Source organism: Conger conger, chromosome 17 (genome assembly GCF_963514075.1).
Source record: "Conger conger chromosome 17, fConCon1.1, whole genome shotgun sequence".
NCBI lineage: Eukaryota > Metazoa > Chordata > Actinopteri > Anguilliformes > Congridae > Conger > Conger conger.
The window spans coordinates 2,020,938-2,038,023 of record NC_083776.1 but is presented as its reverse complement, the minus strand read 5'-3'; the positions used below and the strand labels follow the sequence as shown (position 1 = coordinate 2,038,023).

At 46.1% G+C, this 17,086-nt stretch overlaps 2 protein-coding genes across 3 annotated transcripts in view; one reads left to right on the top strand and one right to left on the bottom strand.

Annotated features, from left to right (window-relative positions):
• LOC133116858 (cilia- and flagella-associated protein 47-like) overlaps positions 1 to 6,356 on the bottom strand; it is a 103,089-nt gene extending 96,733 nt beyond the window's left edge. The window contains 6 exon segments of the mRNA XM_061226854.1: positions 97 to 266; positions 1,294 to 1,522; positions 3,631 to 3,769; positions 4,540 to 4,655; positions 5,356 to 5,510; positions 6,207 to 6,356. Coding sequence (XP_061082838.1) covers positions 97 to 266; positions 1,294 to 1,522; positions 3,631 to 3,769; positions 4,540 to 4,655; positions 5,356 to 5,510; positions 6,207 to 6,356 — 959 coding nt within the window.
• Positions 6,357 to 7,682: 1,326 nt separating this feature from the next.
• prrg1 (proline rich Gla (G-carboxyglutamic acid) 1) lies at positions 7,683 to 15,757 on the top strand. Of its 2 annotated transcripts, XM_061226726.1 has the most exons (5): positions 7,746 to 7,768; positions 8,283 to 8,508; positions 9,493 to 9,540; positions 11,995 to 12,155; positions 14,476 to 15,757. In XM_061226726.1, the coding sequence occupies exons 3-5, from the start codon at positions 9,531 to 9,533 to the stop codon at positions 14,929 to 14,931; spliced, it is 627 nt and encodes a 208-aa protein (XP_061082710.1). In that variant the 5' UTR covers positions 7,746 to 7,768; positions 8,283 to 8,508; positions 9,493 to 9,530; the 3' UTR covers positions 14,932 to 15,757. The 2 variants fall into 2 exon arrangements, with proteins under 2 accessions (XP_061082709.1, XP_061082710.1); XM_061226725.1 differs by lacking the exon at positions 8,283 to 8,508 and having other exon boundaries at positions 7,683 to 7,768.
• The last annotated feature ends 1,329 nt before the right edge of the window (positions 15,758 to 17,086 follow it).

Here is a 17,086-nt window from a genome sequence, read left to right as displayed (position 1 = left end):
CAGACCTTATTGTGGCTACACCGGGATTAGAACCACCGACCTAGCGTGTCCCAGTCATTTACCCTAACCACTACACTACAGGCCGCCCAACGTTACCTGTTGTCTCTGGGAGTGAAGCACACAGACAGGGTGATGCTCTGATTCGGCTCTAGTCTCCCCTGACTGGGGATGCAGGTGACCACATCAGAGAAATCCACCGGGGGAACGTCTCTTCTCCCATCCCTGTCCAACAGCACCATGCAGGTGTGCTGCTGCAGGTCAGTGCCCTAAGGACCCACACACAACATTAACCCCCACACACCTACAGCTCATATAACCTAAACCACACACAACATAACCCCCACACACCACACACCTACAGCTCATATAACCTAAACCACACACAACATAACCCCCACAAACCACACACCTACAGCTCATATAACCTAAACCACACACAACATAACCCCCACAAACCACACACCTACAGCTCATATAACCTAAACCACATGCTACATTAACCCCCCACACACCACACACTTACAGCTCATATAACCTAAACCAGGCCTAAACCAAACACAATATTAACCCCCTACAGCTCATATACCCCAAACCACATGCTACATTAACCCCCCACACACCATACACTTACAGCTCATAGAACCTAAACCACACACAACCCTCCACACACTGACCAGGAGAAAACCACACACAACATTAACCCTCCACACACTGACCAGGACAAAACCACACACAACATTAACCCTCCACACACTGACCAGGACAAAACCACACACAACATTAACCCTCCACACACTGACCAGGACAAAACCACACACAACATTAACCCTCCACACACTGACCAGGACAAAACCACACACAACATTAACCCTCCACACACTGACCAGGACAAAACCACACACAACATTAACCCTCCACACACTGACCAGCAATGACCAAATAGAGGAGACGTATGGGAGGATTACTAATCGTATTAAACTTAGATTCTGTGTTCACAGAACGCAGTGGTCTTAACTCAACACAGCATCACAGAGTGCAGAATAAGATCATGTATTGTACAGTAAGTGTTTATCCTGTAATGTAATATTGCCAGAGGACTACATTTTTTACACTTACTAAAACATTCAGATATACAGTAGAATCAGTTATTTGACGCCTTTCCCCATTCTCCAAAGAGGAATTATTTTTGCACTCGACAGAGTTTTGATTAGAACGAATTTTGAGTTAAAAACTGAAATGTGCCTCCCATGAGGCAACCTGGCCCATCAGTCCGGCATCTCTTTCTGCTCCTACCGCTTCAGTTCCCACGGCATCGTCCTGTAGCAGCGCCACCCAGTCGCTGGGCTCCGGGCCTCCGTTCAGCAGAACCACCTTCTCCAGCCGGGCCGTCCCGAAGTAGGTCGGGCCGAACCGGAGGCAGGACAGCGCCCCCTCGCGAGACGAGTCCAGAACCTGCAGAACCTGCTCCACCACCTCCACACACACCCTCAGAACCACGTCAGCCCCGCCCTGGAGCTTCACCCTGAGAGAGGGGCACACGCAGACATCTCACATACCCCATACACAGACCCACAGACATCTCACATACCCCATACACAGACCCACACTGACATCAACACATTCTCACATACACCATACACAGACCCACACTGACATCAACACATTCTCACATACCCCATACACAGACCCACACAGACATCTCACATACCCCATACACAGACCCACACTGACATCAACACATTCTCACATACCCCATACACAGACCCACAGACATCTCACATACCCCATACACACCCACACTGACATCAACACATTCTCACATACACAGACCCACACTGACATCAACACATTCTCACATACCCCATACACAGACCCACACTGACATCAGCACATTCTCACATACACAGACTCACACTAACATCAACACATTCTCATATACACCATACACAGACATCTCACATACCCCATACACAGACCCACACTGACATCAACACATTCTCACATACCCCATACACAGACCCACAGACATCTCACATACCCCATACACAGACCCACACTGACATCAACACATTCTCACATACCCCATACACAGACCCACAGACATCTCACATACCCCATACACAGACCCACACTGACATCAACACATTCTCACATACACCATACACAGACCCACACAGACATCAACATATTCTCACATACACAGACCCACACAGACATCAACACATTCTCACATACACAGACCCACACAGACATCAACACATTCTCACATACACAGACCCACACAGACATCAACACATTCTCACATACACAGACCCACACAGACATCAACACATTCTCACATACACAGACCCACACAGACATCAACACATTCTCACATACACAGACCCACACAGACATCAACACATTCTCACATACACAGACCCACACAGACATCAACACATTCTCACATACACGGACCCACAATAAGACCAACACTGTTCTCTCACCCTCTCATTATCTCACTCTCTCTATCACTCTGGAAGATAGACACACATCCAATAGAAATACAGGAACCCGCGACGCCTCGAGGCATCCCTGGGGAGCTCACTGGATCACATGGTGAACACACTCAGGAAAGGGGTAAGCCCACAGAGAGGCAAAGGAAATGGATTCACAAAATGAGAAAAGAACAACTCCCTACTCACAAAAAGTTACTAAATAAGCTTCCGCAAAGCTGTAAGCTACCTACAGTACAGTAACACTGTGACTACAGCAAACAGGTCTCTCCCTTTAGGGTGGGAAGCAGGGTGTTTATTTGGTGCCTAGTTTGGGAATCAGGTTGCAGCTGCTCTGATTGGGAGGGAGCCCCAGCTGTAAGCGGGGCGGGTGCGGTGCTGTCCGTGGTTCTGTCAGGTACGGGAAACACCCGGGTGCTGAAAGGACAGCGACTCAAACAGGGGAGCATTATACATTACATTACATTAATGGCATTTGGCAGACACTCTTATCCAGAGCGACGTACAACAAAGTGCATACCCATAACCAGGGATAAGTGCGCTGAAAGACCCTAGAGGGAAGTACAATTTCAACTGCTACCTGCACAACAAAGATAAGGACCAGGGCCCATTTAATTTTTTTATTTTTTATTTAAAAGATTTTTTAATCAATCGTAATACCGGAAGGGGAGCAGGGGAGCCTTCTGCCCTCTCTCTCACACACACACACACACACACACACACACACACTCTCTCTCTCTCTCACACACACACACACGGAAACACATGAACACACACGGAAACACGCACACATGCGCACACGCACAAAGACACACATATGCACAGCTACACACACACAAGGAAACACACACACGCACATGGAAGCATGAACACACACACACACACACACAGATACACAGACACACAGCTACGCTAGACACACACACGGAAACGCACACGCACATACACACAGATACACAGATACACATATGCCCAGATGCACAGCTACACAAAGACGAACACACACACAAACACATGCAGATACACAGACTCACACAGAGATACACAGAAGCACAGCTACTCAAACACACACACACAGACACACACACACAGACACACAGACACACGCAGCGTTGGGTTGGAGGACAGGACTCACGTGGCCTCCTCACACACACGCTGGGGTAGGTCAGCGCACAGCTCCACTCTGACCAGCTCAGAGCCCCCTGGTGCCACCACCCCACTGTGGGGCGTGATGCTGAGGGGGACGCCCCCCTGGTACAGGATCTGAAAGGAACCTGGAGGAACACGAATCCACCACTCAACAATCCGCTTCACAACCCGTGAGAAAGGAATCATTCGCACTGAGAAGTGAGAGTGAGAAGTCATTTCACTGCCCCAACTGCAGCCCAAGTGCAAATAAGTGCAAATGCAAGACCTCAGGTCGATATCACAGAACTAAAATGAAACACTAAAACACATTTTTTTTTCAAATGCTAAAATACAGGTGTGAAATGTAATCCTTGGTGGAGATCAGAGGAATATCAGAGTCGGGACAAAGGGGATCCACATACAAACATGTAGTCAATATCCTGTGAAGGTTTTTCTGACAATTGAATTTAAGCCTCAGTTACCCATATTTTTGTTTCCCTGAAATAAAATACATGGTGTATATCTAATAAAATCAATATACCGTATTTCTCAGATTACAGTGTCAAGAATGAGATAGTTTTCAGAACTGCAAAGATTGTCCACAGTAAGAGGAGATGTTCATAGCCAACTTCCAGTTTCCAGTTGTGCAGTATAACATGACATTTAATTTGCTGTAACCAAGATGTCTGAAATACATGGAGACCATGATTTTCTTCAGTGCAATATGGCTTTGAGGTCACTACTGCAGAGTTAAATGGGTGTGGCAGAAATGTAGGATTAGACTGTAAACATACAGAGATTGCAGTTTGTTACAACCGGCAGTACAAATTATTTCATTGCAAAAACAATGAGAGGATAATAATTTATCTCAATAAGGCACCATTTCTGTGAAAATGTGAAGAAATGGCGATCTTACCTGGAGCAGACCCATGATTGGTCAGTTCCACGTCCTTGCTGATAACCTGACTATTTGCCACCACACAGCCGAAATCAACGAGGGAGGCAATCTGCAGAGAGCAGGCCGGACAAAACCTGGACCAAGAACAGAAACAGGCAGCCTGTAGACCCACAAGGTTGGTGGTTCAATCCCCAGGGTAGCCACAATAACCTAACCCCACATTGCTCCAGGGGGGATTGTCTCCAGCTTAGTCTAATCAACCATAAGTCACTTTGGATAAGAAGCGTCAGCTAAATAACATGTAATGTAATGGATACTGTTGAATCAAGTTAACCCTTTGAAGACTAGGTTTTCTTTTCAGTCCGTGTTCCAGTGCCTTCAAATACCAGTACTGATTGCTAAATCCAACATTAGAGGATTCAGTTAATACAACATACATTCATTTTGTAATGTTGCACCCAGCTTCTCTAAAAGCAAAAAAAAAAGCTTTCGGCACGGTTGGGTTGAAATTTGACCCAATAGGCTAAAATGTGATATTGTGAAATGGAACACTTTGGCCACTGTGATATATTAGAAAGCTTGTATTACCTCGTATTGATCCATGGTCAATTAAATTCAAAACAACAGACACAAAAAGCAAGCATTACTTTACATCCATTATAACTGGAGATACACTAGCCAGCACAGAAGCAAACAAGATAGCCTACAATAGATCGTTATTTGCTATAGCATTAATGAAATGTCTCCCCATTAGTAAACACAGCCATTGGGGGGGAAATAAGATGTTTAGCTGGATGCGTCTTATACGTCTATAGTAAAATGAGCAGAACGTACGCATGGAGTGGGATCTCAATGATGTCATCATCCGAGACTAGAACCAATCGATCAGTTGTGTCCTCTTCCTTTTCTGGCGCGTATTCCACTGTCGCAGTCAAAGACAGCCCCGGAGCAACATGCGTGTCTGGGTTCACCACCCGCAACTTGAACAGCTTGTGACACAATAAACACAAATAAATGTGCTTAGGTTCAGAGTGCCATTTTAATAGACTCAGCATAAGGTCACATTTATTAATCTTCATACATTTGTAAATACCCTTTCTCCCTCATGTTCAATGCAATGTCTAGGCCATTTATCAATGCAGTGGCATTTTCATACGAGAGATTTTGTTTTTGCGTTGGTGATTCAGTAGCCAAATGCATGTACTGCGCTGTTATACTGCGCTGTTATATTCTTGCTGCTGGTTGCCAGTTTTGTATGAATGCGTTGTCACAATTCATCAGGCAGTTTTTAATTATTTAAGCAATTTTAATGAATTATTGAATTGGTGAATATGTTCGTTTTATAAAAGGCAATCCTCTATTCCTTTACAAAGACTCTACGAAAAATATAGTTACGATAGAGCTAAGAATTTGACACTGAATGGTTTTATATTTTTAGACAAAGATGTAATATTAAACAATGGGAAACCGAAAGAAAAATGCCGTTTTTAAATGAGCTAAATTAGTAGCCAATTTCATGAAAAAGTTATCAAACACGTAGGCTATCACTCGTGAAATAGTAATTGCCCCCTTAGTTACTCAATCAACCAGGAGTTATGCTATGGGAAATCATGTGAAGAACACACGACAAGCTAGCTGTACCGTTTATAATATCCAGATCGCTAGCATTAAAAGTTTGTTGTTACCTGAGAGATGGGTCCATGCAATCGCATTTGTCTATTAGTTTTCCCCGTGTTTGTAACAGTTACAGTAGTTTTGTAAACCTCCCCGGCTTTCACGTCGATAAACTCCACAACTGGTGGGTAAATTCGTACGCCTACAACGTTCGCTGGCATAACTGCAAACAGAAAACAAAGCTGTTGGATAGTAAGCAAGCTATCGTATTTAAATTCGCTAGTTATTGAAAAGCTAACTTCAAAGAAGCCGTTTTATTAGCCTACACTTCAGTTCAAATGAGTTTACGTGCACTTCAAGTTTAGTGCGTCGTTGGTTACTAGGTAACGTCCGACAATAAAACACGATTTTTTATTCAAACATAGCATGTGCCTAAAACTAGTAGGCTAGGACTAGCAAAGGCAAAACTAGGGAATAAATAAGTTTAAATAATTTGCAATAACAGGGTCTGCTGCTGTTTTTTTGTGGGGGTTTTTGGCGAATATGTGGATGCGGATACAAATGTTGTACACGATAGAAGTATCACGTAGCCTATCCCACGCGAACCTTTTTTTGCAAACTACTCCTACGACACAGGGGGGAGACAACGACCTATTTATGCTAGTATGAAACTCGTTTAGCCCACTGGGTTGTGTTCAATTTGCGATTTTGACAACAAAAAAAATATTTTGGAATAAACAAAAACATGATTACAAAATAAATAAATAAATTGCGGTAAGATGTCTGGCCGAAAGACCATTCCTTTCTGGTAAGGAATGCCCATGCGAATAGTAGCTAAATTAATTAATTAAAAATAAGTCGTAAATAAATAAGTAAATAATGTTGTAGGCTATTAATAACGTTGAAGTACAACCTACATTAGAATACTTAAATAATAAATACATTAAATTCATATAATTCGCTACACAAAATAAACTGAAGTTGCCTATAAGACTTGTTTTCATATGGGGCCACATGTGATGGGCTAAAGGATGTGGACAGGATGTGGATCGCGTCAGGCTTGTGCGTTCGGGGGAATGCCACATTGTTAGGCCTACATATGAAGAGTTTGGTATCTTTTATTTTATTGACACTGCTGATCAGATATTGCAAATAATACTATACTGGTGTGCCAGGGAACCACAGACACAGCCACATGTCTGCCTCACCATCTCCAGGGTAATCAATCAATCAAAGGCTTTATATTGCTATGATAAAAACTGCATGGCTGCATAACATTTGCTTGAAAGTCCCATGATGGTATCGCCATTCATGTCTGAGCACGCTTCTACTCGCCTACATAAGATGTTTCACAAATAGGCTACGCGGTTGATTTAGTTTTTTTCTCATTTTAATGCCAGCCTGGTGCCAGTGGGGTCAGTCATGTAACCTAGGCTACATGTCTGCGCGTCCAGAGGTGTCCTGATGGTGCCCCCGGGATGTTTTCAATTCCCAACGGTCCGTATATGGCATGCTAGTCCGGAGTAGTCACCCACAACTCCCCCTCCCATATAGTCCGTTAATGGGAACACACATGCGCAGAATCATTTGGCAGCAGGGACGAAACGAAATCCGCTCATCGTACGGAGGCAAAGTAAGTTTCAGCAATATTGGCCTTTGTCATTTTGTAATAGATATTTTGTTCATCCATGTAAAGAGCAACAGTGGTGAATCGAATTGTCTTGTTTTTATTTAGAACTTACTCCATTTATAGAGCTAGCTAATGATGCAATATGGCAAAGGAACATTCATGTCCATCATGAATAATAACCATCGTCCTCTGTTAGCATGTACGCTAGCTTCTAATGACAACGTCCATCAACTGGACGCATGTCAACATCAGTAACCAAACTAACTAGCGGTTAGCGAACGCGTCGAAACTGTAACGGGGCGTGGAGGCTTAAAAACAGGCGAATGAAACAATGCAAGTTATCTGCCATGCTGGTTCGCGAACAAACAGATTTGCTTCGCTGGCTAGCTAAACGGATTAGCTGTTTAGACGGAGTCAAACAAGTTCAGTCACAAAGCGAGGTGGGGTAGCCCACGCATCTCATTTTTAATCCGGGATATATTTTTGACATTGTAATGTGTTTTCGTCCGTGTTCCAGAATGGCTGTCATCTCTGAGGGTACACAGTATTCACCATCATCGGTGATCGCTCTAAAGGATGCGGCGCGAAAGATAACAGTTGTGTCCATTGGGCGTGCTTTAAACTTTGTTTGCTAAACGGAACTTCTCAGATGTGTTAAAACAAATTATTTAAATCTCTTTCTGTACGTTAATTTGTGCGATCCGCAAACGGTAGGATTCAAGAACTAGTCTTCCGACATCGGGGTAATGATGAACTCAGTTTTCTTAATCACAAAATCAGCTCACAGTTTGTTTTGAGCTCAGACATATTCAAAGATTGTCAACGGTAGGTGCTGCTTGAAAAGACTGCCTCGCGCAGGGACTTGAAAGTTAGAAGGAAAGAACAATCCCTTCAAATCAACTCCATTGTTTGAGTTTCACATAAACGTTTTTAAATCATTGCACTTGGCTACTCAGAGTTGAGTAACCTCACAAGATAACAACACATATTGTGTGTAAATGGGCCTTTTATGTGGGGTGGTGAAACCCTCTCAGTCATTGGCAAGTAATATAACCACTGTAAACATAACATAACCGAGGTTAAAATTGGGCAGAGCATATTACTGATGTATTAATCTGTAACGACCCTTTCCACATGCCTGAGAGAGAGGGGTTGAGACTGAGTTGTTGATTGCACAATGGACAATAGCAAGCCAGCTTTTCTTGAGAAGGAATCTGAGGTAGCTGACCTTGCAGTGAGCAGAAGATGTTGCTCTATGTTTACTCTCGCAACATATGCTAAATATATCATTTGTAGCTTGCGAATTTGATGAGTTTGGCTGGTAACCAGGGCTACACATCCCCAAGACACTGTAAATTGGAGCATTTTCACGGTGGATGTACTCGCCAGTAAACATAAATAATAAGCTTATTATGTCCTACGGCAATTACTTTTTATAGAGTGCATTATGTGTCCTTGAAGGCGATGGGATTTTTAATTCCCATGTCACTGGTTGCTATTAGCAATTGCTCCCAATGCAACGGCAATTTCTTCCATAGGTAACGTGCACTGAGCAGTAGATTTTAAAATGGAGCACTTGTTCTTGGTCTAGAATTAAAAAGTCTTAAGTCTGACAGTGCTGCCTGCACCCAAGAGCTGGTGTTAGCTACCTGCACATGTATGGAAGGCGTTAAGTGTTAAGGGCCTGTTCTGACAGTGGCCCTGATCTCCCTTTTTCCTTGTTTCAGTTTTCCAATACATTCGTTCCTGGACAGCATTAGGAGCCATGGGAACCGGTATGTATGGAGTGGCATTGTTCACTACACACACACACACAAACACATACATCCTCAGTTCTTGTAGCATTGAAGTTCAAGGATAATCTTCTTATAAAGTTCATATTTGCCATTAACCGTTTGAAGATAAATGTTTTTTGGAATACAAAACATAACAAAAAAAAATCCAAGTCCATGTTCTAGAACTCCATTGCTTTGTTTCCAGTACTGTTACAGCAGCAGTACGTAGAATGTGCAGTTCAGAACGTTCTAGTCACATGTCTGTGATGTCACGCCTGAAAGGGTTAAACGGATCGTTGCAGATGTGGAACGGCAGGGAGACCGATGAGAGCTGGTCATTATTAGTTCTGAAGGACTTTGAAGGATATTTCTGCAGGCCTTACTGTTATAACCCCTTTGTTCGGTAATGAATGGGGGTTTCTTTAATTAGACTGCATGGACCGCCGTGTGAACAAGGGCAAAACAAGCATTTGAATTATTTATCCATAATCACATCTTTGTATTTATTATAGTAAATATTTTTACAAGAATATACTGGGTTAAACTACACAGCTTTATATTGTAGAGGCCTATATGCATTCAGTGAGCACTTTCTTCTTTTAAGATTTTTTTTTTCTGGTTTATTCTACTGCTGTAGCCTATCCACTTAGAGGTTTGACATGTTGACAACATGTTTTTGCCCACAGAACTGCTGCTCTCTCGATGTTTTTCTTTTCCCCCACACCATTCTCTGCATACGCTAGACACTAGTGTGTGTGTGAAAACAAGCTGGTGTACAGGTCTACCTAATAAATTGCTCACTGAGTGTAATGTTAAGGCGCATTTCAGAAATAAGCCTGGCCTGGATTCTCTCCTTCCCGCAGGCTTTTGCTCTAAATCCGAAGCCGTCCTGGGTTTTCCCTGTTGCCGTTTGTGCCATTCTTTTGAGGGCTCCTTGAGATACCTCGATCCCACATTGCTCACATTGTGAAATCTTCTCTCAGCTAATCCACCTCTGCTCTTAAAGCCTATAACCTGTTCAGAGGGAGCCTTGTATTTTCCCCCCTCCAAAATCCCAAGTCAGTGTTCTAGAACCCCATTGTTTTCCGTTGCCAGTGGCGATTGCTACATCAGCATTAGAATGTTGAGTTATGAGCAACAACATGTCTTCTCTTGCAATTCTGCAACCCGGTCTCTCTCTGAACGCAATAAACAGCTTTTGGTCCTGTCGAGCAGAAGTGTGACCCAACAGGCTAAACTGTGATATTATGAACTGAATTTTAAAAATGGAACGCCTTGATATATTAATTTGTTTGGATTTACCCGCTATTGATCCCGCGGTCAATTTAAATGCAAAAGAACCGATGAGAATATTCTGATTACACATTTGTTACTCCCTAAAGGGTTACAGCATGTTACACGTGGCTCAGAGCCCACGTCTTCTTCTCTTGCCAGCTGACCCTTATGTACACTTGTGTCTCCCTGCCCTTTCTAGCCCCTCTGGCCGTGTGTATATTTAGGTTTCTGACCATATAAAATGGCGCCGGTATCTGCAGCTGATCAGAAATTGGCATAACGTCGGGAGAACAATATGGTGCTTGTCCAGGTCCTGGTGTCCGCAGCGGAACGCAGGGCAGCGCTGTCCCTTCCACCGCGCTGTCAGAGAACCCTTTTATCCGCTCCTAATTTATTCACAAATTTGGAGTCTGAAAGCAGCCGCGATATTTCAGAGGGGTCATTTTGATCTGCGCTGCCGTGGTTACCGGTGCTCATGTCGCTGGGCTCGGAGTGAGGAACTATAAGGTACAATAGGTAAGATGTTTGTGTTAAAACATTGTTACAAGACCATTGTAAACTCTTCCCGTCATTGAAAAAGGCTCACTGACATGCTGACTCACCCTCTGCCTGCGTTTATAGTCCTTAAGTTCGGGTTTGAAAATATACAGGTGACGGCCTGACACTCTATACCAAAACATTGTGTGGCTGTATAATCATTCAAGCTCATTGGTTGAAAATGGGTTCTAATTGCCACAGCCAAAGGCATTTCAACATCAGCGCGTTCACAGAGAAGTGGTGGGATAAACAGTGTTGTGGATTGAGCGTGTTTGTTGCTGAAATTCCTCTCTTGACTGCTAGAAGTCCGAAATGACGTATTGTACCTTTAAGTAGTAAAACTAAATATAGAAACAAACTATATACAATAAACAACTATTCACTATGTACAGTAAAACAATAACAAGAGGATTACAGGGAAATGCAAACAAAGCTAAGCTGCATTCTTTCTCCATCTCACTTCTTTTCTATCTTGTATTATCTCTCTCCCCCTCAATATTTCTCACTCTTTACATCTCTTTTCTAACCTCTCTCTCTTCCTCCATCTCTCTAACCTCTCAATCTTCCTCCATCTCTCTCTTCCTCCATCTCTCTAACATCTCTCTCTCTCCATCTCTCTCTCTCCCTCTCTCCCTCTCCCAGTGTTCCTCCCAGCGCAGACAGCCCACTCCCTGCTGAGGAGGCTCCGCAGGGCGAACAGCTTCCTGGAGGAGATCAAGCAGGGGAACATCCAGAGGGAGTGCTGGGAGGAGAGCTGCAGCTACGAGGAGGCGCGCGAGGCCTTCGAGAACGACGAGAAAACTGTGAGAGCGCTCTCTCACTCACTCTCTCACTCTCTCACTCTCTCACTCACTTAGTCATACACTCACTCACTCACTCACTCTCTCACTCTCTCACTCTCTCACTCTCTCACTCTCTCACTCTCTCACTCTCTCACTCTCTCACTCTCTCACTCACACACACACTCACACACTCACACACTCACACGCACACACACACACACACACACACACACACCTGCACATGCCCACGCACGCACATACACACACCTGCACATACACACACACGCAAACAACTGCACATGCACACGCACGCACGTGCACACACACACACACACACACCTGCACATACACAACCACGCATGCACACTGTGGCGCCCCGTGGGGAGAGAGAGGCAGAGAGAGCAAGAGTAGTTTCTCAAACTGGTATTTTAATGCGGTTCTGGTGTGCCTTCAGGGCACTTTTACAACGTCCCAAAAATAAACTTTCTTTCTCAGAAAAACGAAAAAAAAGTCACCGGCCAAAAAATTAGGTTTCCCGGTCCGTCGGTGGTTCTGGGTGGTCCGTACCGGCCGCGCCTGTCGGTAGGGCCTCCGAAGACCCGCTTCCACCGTGGTGTCGTTATTTGCTTTCCCGTGGCTGTTTCCCCCTCACTGGGCTTCGCCTCCGTCTCCCTCCGTACTCAGCCCCGCTCTGTGGTTGCGCCTCGTCTTTTGTACGGCTCCTCTCTCTCTCGGAGTCGGTACGGCTGCGCCTGTCCAATGAGAAGGGTTAATCGTCTCTTCCTCACATTCCCCACGCGTCTTTCCCCGTGTCGCTGGCCATGGTTCTGACTCTCCTCGCCGGCTCTCTCTCCGGTGCGGCTCTGTTAGATACGACCTGGGGAAATACATGTGGTTAATAACTTTTCCTAGCACTTGCCGCCGGCGCACGGGCCGTTCCACTCCAGTGGTGTACCGATTTCCGATCGGGCCACCACAACACACACACACACGCGGACACACGCACGTACACGTACGCATGCACACAACTGCACATGCACGCGCGCACACACACATGCACGCTGACGCACACAAACACACACATGCACGTGCACACACACGCATACGCACAGTATTGGAAGATCTAAAAAGTTCTGTTTGTGTTCATTTGTACAATTGCAATTTTTGGTCCCCTAAAATTTGCCGGGACTATGTTTAAAAAGGGCTTTTACCCGATATGGATGTAAAAACCCTCAAATTAAAGCTGAAAGTCTGCACATAGTGATTGTTTTATTTCAACTGTTTGCTGGTGTACAGAGCAAAAACAACCAACAAAAAGTGTCACTGTTCAAATACTTATAGACTGCACTATACACACATACGCCCAAATACTAAACATACCCACATCCAGCACATACATACACACATATATACCCTTGTACATATACCCACACACATACGCGCATATATCGGCATACACACGCGCGCACTCATTGTTTTTGTTACACAGCGTGACAGCGTGTCATTGTGCCGAGTGGTCTCTGGAAGTAAGCTGCATTTCCTGTTTCATTGATCATTCAGTGATCAGTGCTTTCAGCGGCTGGTATGCACCCCGCTCCTGGGCTGCAGTAATGCCTCTCATTACCCTCTCTGCTCCAGGGAGGCTTGTCCGTGCCAGAGTGCCTTTTAAACCCCCGTTCATAAACACTTAAATGACACTGTTTGTGTTATTCTGTCCTGCTATGGCAATGTGAATAAGAGTCACACATGTTTTTGGATATCCCACAAAGAATTTTGTTGTCTCAAACTCTTTTCTCCCCCCTCCGATTTTCATAGCCAAAACAGAGGCGGGGGGGGGGGGGGGGCTGGCTCTGAATGCCTGAGACAGTCAAACAGCTACGGGCATTATGGGTAATCAGCTGTAGGCATTATGAGTAATCAGCTGGAATCTGCTGCTGTGCTTCCTGGAGCAGTTTGCTGACAGAACAGCTGATCTTATTGGGCATCCTGCAGAATTCCACAAACCTGATATCACCTCTAAAGGAAGCTCTAGTCTTAATGTTGTGTCTCACTCTGATTCAGCCCCTGGTGTACGATTAGTCCTGATTGTGTACGTGCGCGCGCGCGTGTGTGTGTGTGTGTATATACGATGTGTTTGTGTGTGTGTGTATGATGTGTGTGTGTATAACGTGTGTGTGTGTGTGTGTGTGTGTGTATAACGTGTATGTGTGTCTGGCTGCAGAGGCGGTTCTGGGAGGAGTACGTGCGGGAGAAGAGTCAGGGTGGTCCGGGGGGTCTGGACTCCCTCTCTGTGTGTGTGTGTGTGTGTGTGTATATAACGTGTATGTGTGTGTGGTTGCAGAGGCGGTTCTGGGAGGAGTACGTGCGGGAGAAGAGTCAGGGCGGTCCGGGGGGTCTGGACGCGGGCCTGGGGCAGTTCCCCTCGCTGTACCTCATCCTGCCCCTGGTGGTGGGGCTGCTGCTGATCGGCGTTGCCATGGTGGCGGTGTGGAGGTGCCACTCGCACAAGCTGTTCCAGAGGAGCCCCGGGTTCGGCCACGGGGCCCGGCGGGACCCCAACCCCGCGTTCGTGTCCATGGACCGGCAGGGCCGGAGCTACCGGGCCGAGCCGGGCTCCTCGCCCGAGACCAGCGCCCAGAGCAGCCCGGCGCGCCAGGGGCCCGAGCCCGCGGGGCCCCGGGGGGCCGACGCCCCGCCCTCCTACGAGGAGGCCGTGGGGCACGCCGAGCCCCCCCCGCAGTACGACGACATCATCAACACCGGCACCACCCGGGTCATCATGGGACGCGGCAAATGAGCCGCCTCCGTCCGGGCCCCGGCTCCTCCCCTTCCCTTCCTGCACCAATCACGCCCCTCCCTCAGGCTCTGCTCTGCTCTCCCCGACGACCGTCGCTCCGCCGAGCGTGAGACTCTCACACCTGCTCCGTTTGGCCGTCTGTCCCACTGCAGTACACCGCAGCCCTGCCCTGCCCCCCATCCCCGCCCCCCGCCCCCGACACACATACCAGCAGAGCGGGGCGGGGGTGGCGGTCAGAGGAGGGGGTCAGTCGGGTGGAGGACAGCACGGAGCAGGACGGAGGAGTGGAGGAGTGGAACAGGTGCAGAGGGGTGACAGAGAGGAGGAGCAGAGGAACAGACGCAGGCTTTTTTTTTTACGGCCTTGGAGCTGCGGAGTGCGAGATGAACTGAAGGGACGCCAGACCTTCGTTTGTAACGTTTGTGAAGTGGAACACTAAGCCAATAGGACACTAAACCACAGGAGCTCTAAGCCAATAGGACACTAAACCACGGGAACATTAAAGGTACAATAGGTCATTTCGGACTTCTAACAGTCAAGAGGAATTGCAGCAACAAACAGCTTCAAACCACAACATTGCTTATCCCACCCTCAGTGGGTCTTGTAACAATGTTTTAACACAACCTAAGCCAATAGGACAGCGGCAGCACTAACCCCCCAGACGCTGGGAGGCTTTATCAGGGTCCTGTGCACCTGCGGAGGGACACATAGGACAGGGGCGCATCCCTGAGGGCTGGAGGAGTTCAGGAGCGCTTACTGTAAACACACACCCTCACTTACCACCATACACACACACCCCCTCACTTACCACCATACACACACACCCCCTCACTTACCACCATACCCACACACACACACACACACCCTCACTTACCACCATACCCACACACACACACACACACCCTCACTTACCACCATACCCATACACACACACACACCCTCACTTACCACCATACACACACACACCCTCACTTACCACTATACCCATACACACACACACACACACACACACACCCCCTCACTTACCACTATACCCATACACACACACACACACACACACCCTCACTTACCACCATACCCACACACCCCCTCACTTACCACCATACCCACACACACACCCTCACTTACCACCATACCCACCCACACACACACACACACACACACCCTCACTTACCACTATACCCATACACACACACACACACACACACACCCTCACTTACCACCATACCCACACACCCCCTCACTTACCACCATACCCATACACACACACACACACACACACCCTCACTTACCACCATACACACACACACACACACACACACACACACGGTCACTTAGCACCCTACACACACCGACACAACATTCTTCTCGCAAACTTAATTTTGACTTTAGCTCATGGAGTGGTTGTCTCTCCGCATGCTGAATTGTAAAAAGAGAATTGCTCTTGCATTTTTTTCCAAGATGAAAAAAGGGGGGCAAAAAATAAAAAGTTAGGGTTGACGTGTGAACCGTAATATCTAAACCGGTGCATATTTAGAATGTGGGCAGTGAAAACAAGCGTACACATACTCCCTGCAAGGTACGGGATATGGGATACACCTGTAACAGAATCAGGGACTTTCCTTTCAAAGGATTTGGCTTCAGATTACCATGAGCTCCACATGCATGGAGTCTGTAGGAGTCTGTAACCTGTTCTACTGGAGTATGACATCATTACTCTTTATTTCCCTGTGAAAACATAGTGTGCTGAAATTACTCTGAAGTATACCATTACTCTGAAGCATACCATTTAATACTGAAGAATACTCGAGTTCAAGCTTTTATCGAGTATCATTAGCATGGCATTTTGTTCACATTTCTGAACTTTAATATTTAGTATTTAATATTACCCAGCACACCACCCTGCTCTTTCAAGATCAGTTTCACAAGAACGCAAAATAAGTCACTCATTCACAGCTCTCAAATCCCCTCATTTCTGCAGAAGAGAAGTTCTGGCTTGTGGAATATTAACACGGGCTGTTGAATATTAACGCAACAAGGTTTTCGGAAAAGAGGCGGCGCTTAAGGAAAATCTTGTTTTCGCAACTTGTTAGTGCTGTGAAGGCTACGTGCTCGTGCTGAAGAGAAGGTATCCAGCAGGGTGTGTGTGAGTGAG